Raw genomic sequence first — 1868 nt, 5'->3', positions numbered from 1 at the left:
TGCTGCTGCTGCTGCTGCAGTTGTTGTTGCTGCTGGATTTGTTGGTGTTTTCCGTCTTTCTGCTGCTGCATCGTTCTCCTTCTTGCTGCTGCTCTGGCCTCCTCCCTCTTTGCTCCCGCAGACGCGCTGCAGCTGCAGCCGCTGCAGCAGCTGAAGCAGCAGCAGCACATACCGCTGCTGCTGCAGCAGCAGCAGCTGCAGCAGCAGCAGCTGCAGCAGCAGCAGCAGCAGCGAGCTCCTGCTGCCTCGCTGCCGCTTGCCTGGAGCTCTGCTTCATCTCTGGGGCTTCGCCATGCAGCAGCAAGCAGCAAACGTGGGCGCTCAGCAGCAGCAGCAGCAGCAACACCAGCAGCAGCAGCACCAGCAGCAGCAGCAGCAGCAGCAGCAAAGGGAACTCATAGCCGGTTGAATGCAGCAGCAAGAAGAACAGCAATAGCAGCAGCAGCAGAGGGAGCAGCAGCAGAAGGAGAAGTTGCTGCACCGATGACTGCAGCAGCAGCAGCAGATGCAACAGCAGCAGCAGCAGCAGCAGCAGCAGCAGAAGCAGACACAACAATATCTTCTTTATTTCCTTTTGGATTTCCCCCTTCTTTATCTGCTGCTGCAGCAGCAAACCCAACAGCAGCAGCAGCATACGATGAAGCAAAAAAAATTGTAGAGAGAGAGATGTGGCGCCTCTATCACCAGCAGCAGCACCAGCAGCAGCAGCAGCAGCAGCAGCAGCAGCAGGACCAGGAGCAGGAGCAGGAGCAGCAGCAGCACCAGGAGCAGGAGCAGCAGGAGCAGCAGGAGGAAGAGCAGCAGGAGCAAGAGGAGGAGGAGGAGGAGGAGGAGCAGCAGCAGCAGCAGCAGCAGCAGCAGCAGCTATCCCCGCAGCAAGTGCAGCAGCTCGTTGGCTTCTCTTTTGATTATTGCGAAGCAGCAAAACGATCTGCTGCAGCAACAGCAACAGAATGTATCGTTAAACTCGTGTAGGTTTATTTATTTATTTATTTATTTATTTGTTATTTATTTATTTATTTATTTATTTATTTATTTATTTATTTATTTATTTATTTGTTTCTTTGTTTGTTTTGTTTATTTGGTTGTTTATTTATGCATTTATTTTGTTTGCTTGTTTGTTTTGTTTGTTTCGTTTTGTTTTGTTCTTTTTTTTTCTTTTTTTGTTTTTTTTTGTTTCTTTCTTTCCGTCTCTCTTCTTTGTTTGTTTTTTATTTTTATTTTTTTTGTGTCTTCTTTCTCTTTTTATTTTCTTTTTTTCTTTTTTTGTTATTTTGTTTTTCTTTTTTTTTCTTTTTGTTTTTTCTGTCTCCTTTTCTGTCTCCTTATATCGGTCTGTGTATTTGTCCTTTATATTTATTTTCGTTTTAATTTTATTTATTTATTTTATTTATTTTATTTATTTATTTCAATTACTTTATTTTTGTTTATTTTATTTTTTATTTTTTCTTTCCGTTGATGTACTCAACTGTTTCTGTTTCTGCTCCTCCTGCTGCTGCTGCTGCTGCTGCTGTTGCTGCTGCTGCTGCTGTTGCTGTTGCTGCTGCTGCTGCTGCTGCAGGAGTGTGCTGCAGCAGTGCATGCACTGCTCTTCTTATAAATTTTCTGCATACAGCCCGGCGCAGAAGAGACCACTGGACTTCGCCAAGTGGTCCATTGGTGTTTGGGGGCCTCTTATAGATTATGAAAACAGCAATATACAGGTATTTTTTTATTTTTTTATTTTTTTTTATTTTTTTTTATTTTTGTTTTTTTATTTATTTTTATTTGTTTTTGTTTTTATTAATAATTATTATTTTTGTAATTTTTTTTTAGTTTTTTTTTTTTTTTGTTTTTTTTGTTTTTGTTGTTATTGTAGCTGGTGATGA

At 42.0% G+C, this 1868-nt stretch overlaps 1 protein-coding gene across 1 annotated transcript in view; it reads left to right on the top strand.

The window, feature by feature from the left end:
- The window catches only part of EMH_0034570 (uncharacterized protein), a gene marked incomplete at both ends in the record, with an annotated part of 3239 nt that extends 2264 nt beyond the window's left edge, over positions 1 to 975 (top strand). The window contains one exon of the mRNA XM_013494886.1: positions 122 to 975. Coding sequence (XP_013350340.1) covers positions 122 to 975 — 854 coding nt within the window. The remainder of the gene's footprint in view (positions 1 to 121) is intronic.
- Between the last annotated feature and the right edge of the window lie 893 nt (positions 976 to 1868).

The sequence above is a fragment of the Eimeria mitis genome, genomic scaffold (genome assembly GCF_000499745.2).
Source record: "Eimeria mitis Houghton genomic scaffold, Emh_scaff1321, whole genome shotgun sequence".
Classification (NCBI taxonomy): domain Eukaryota; phylum Apicomplexa; class Conoidasida; order Eucoccidiorida; family Eimeriidae; genus Eimeria; species Eimeria mitis.
This window is presented reverse-complemented; position numbering and strand designations above follow the sequence as displayed.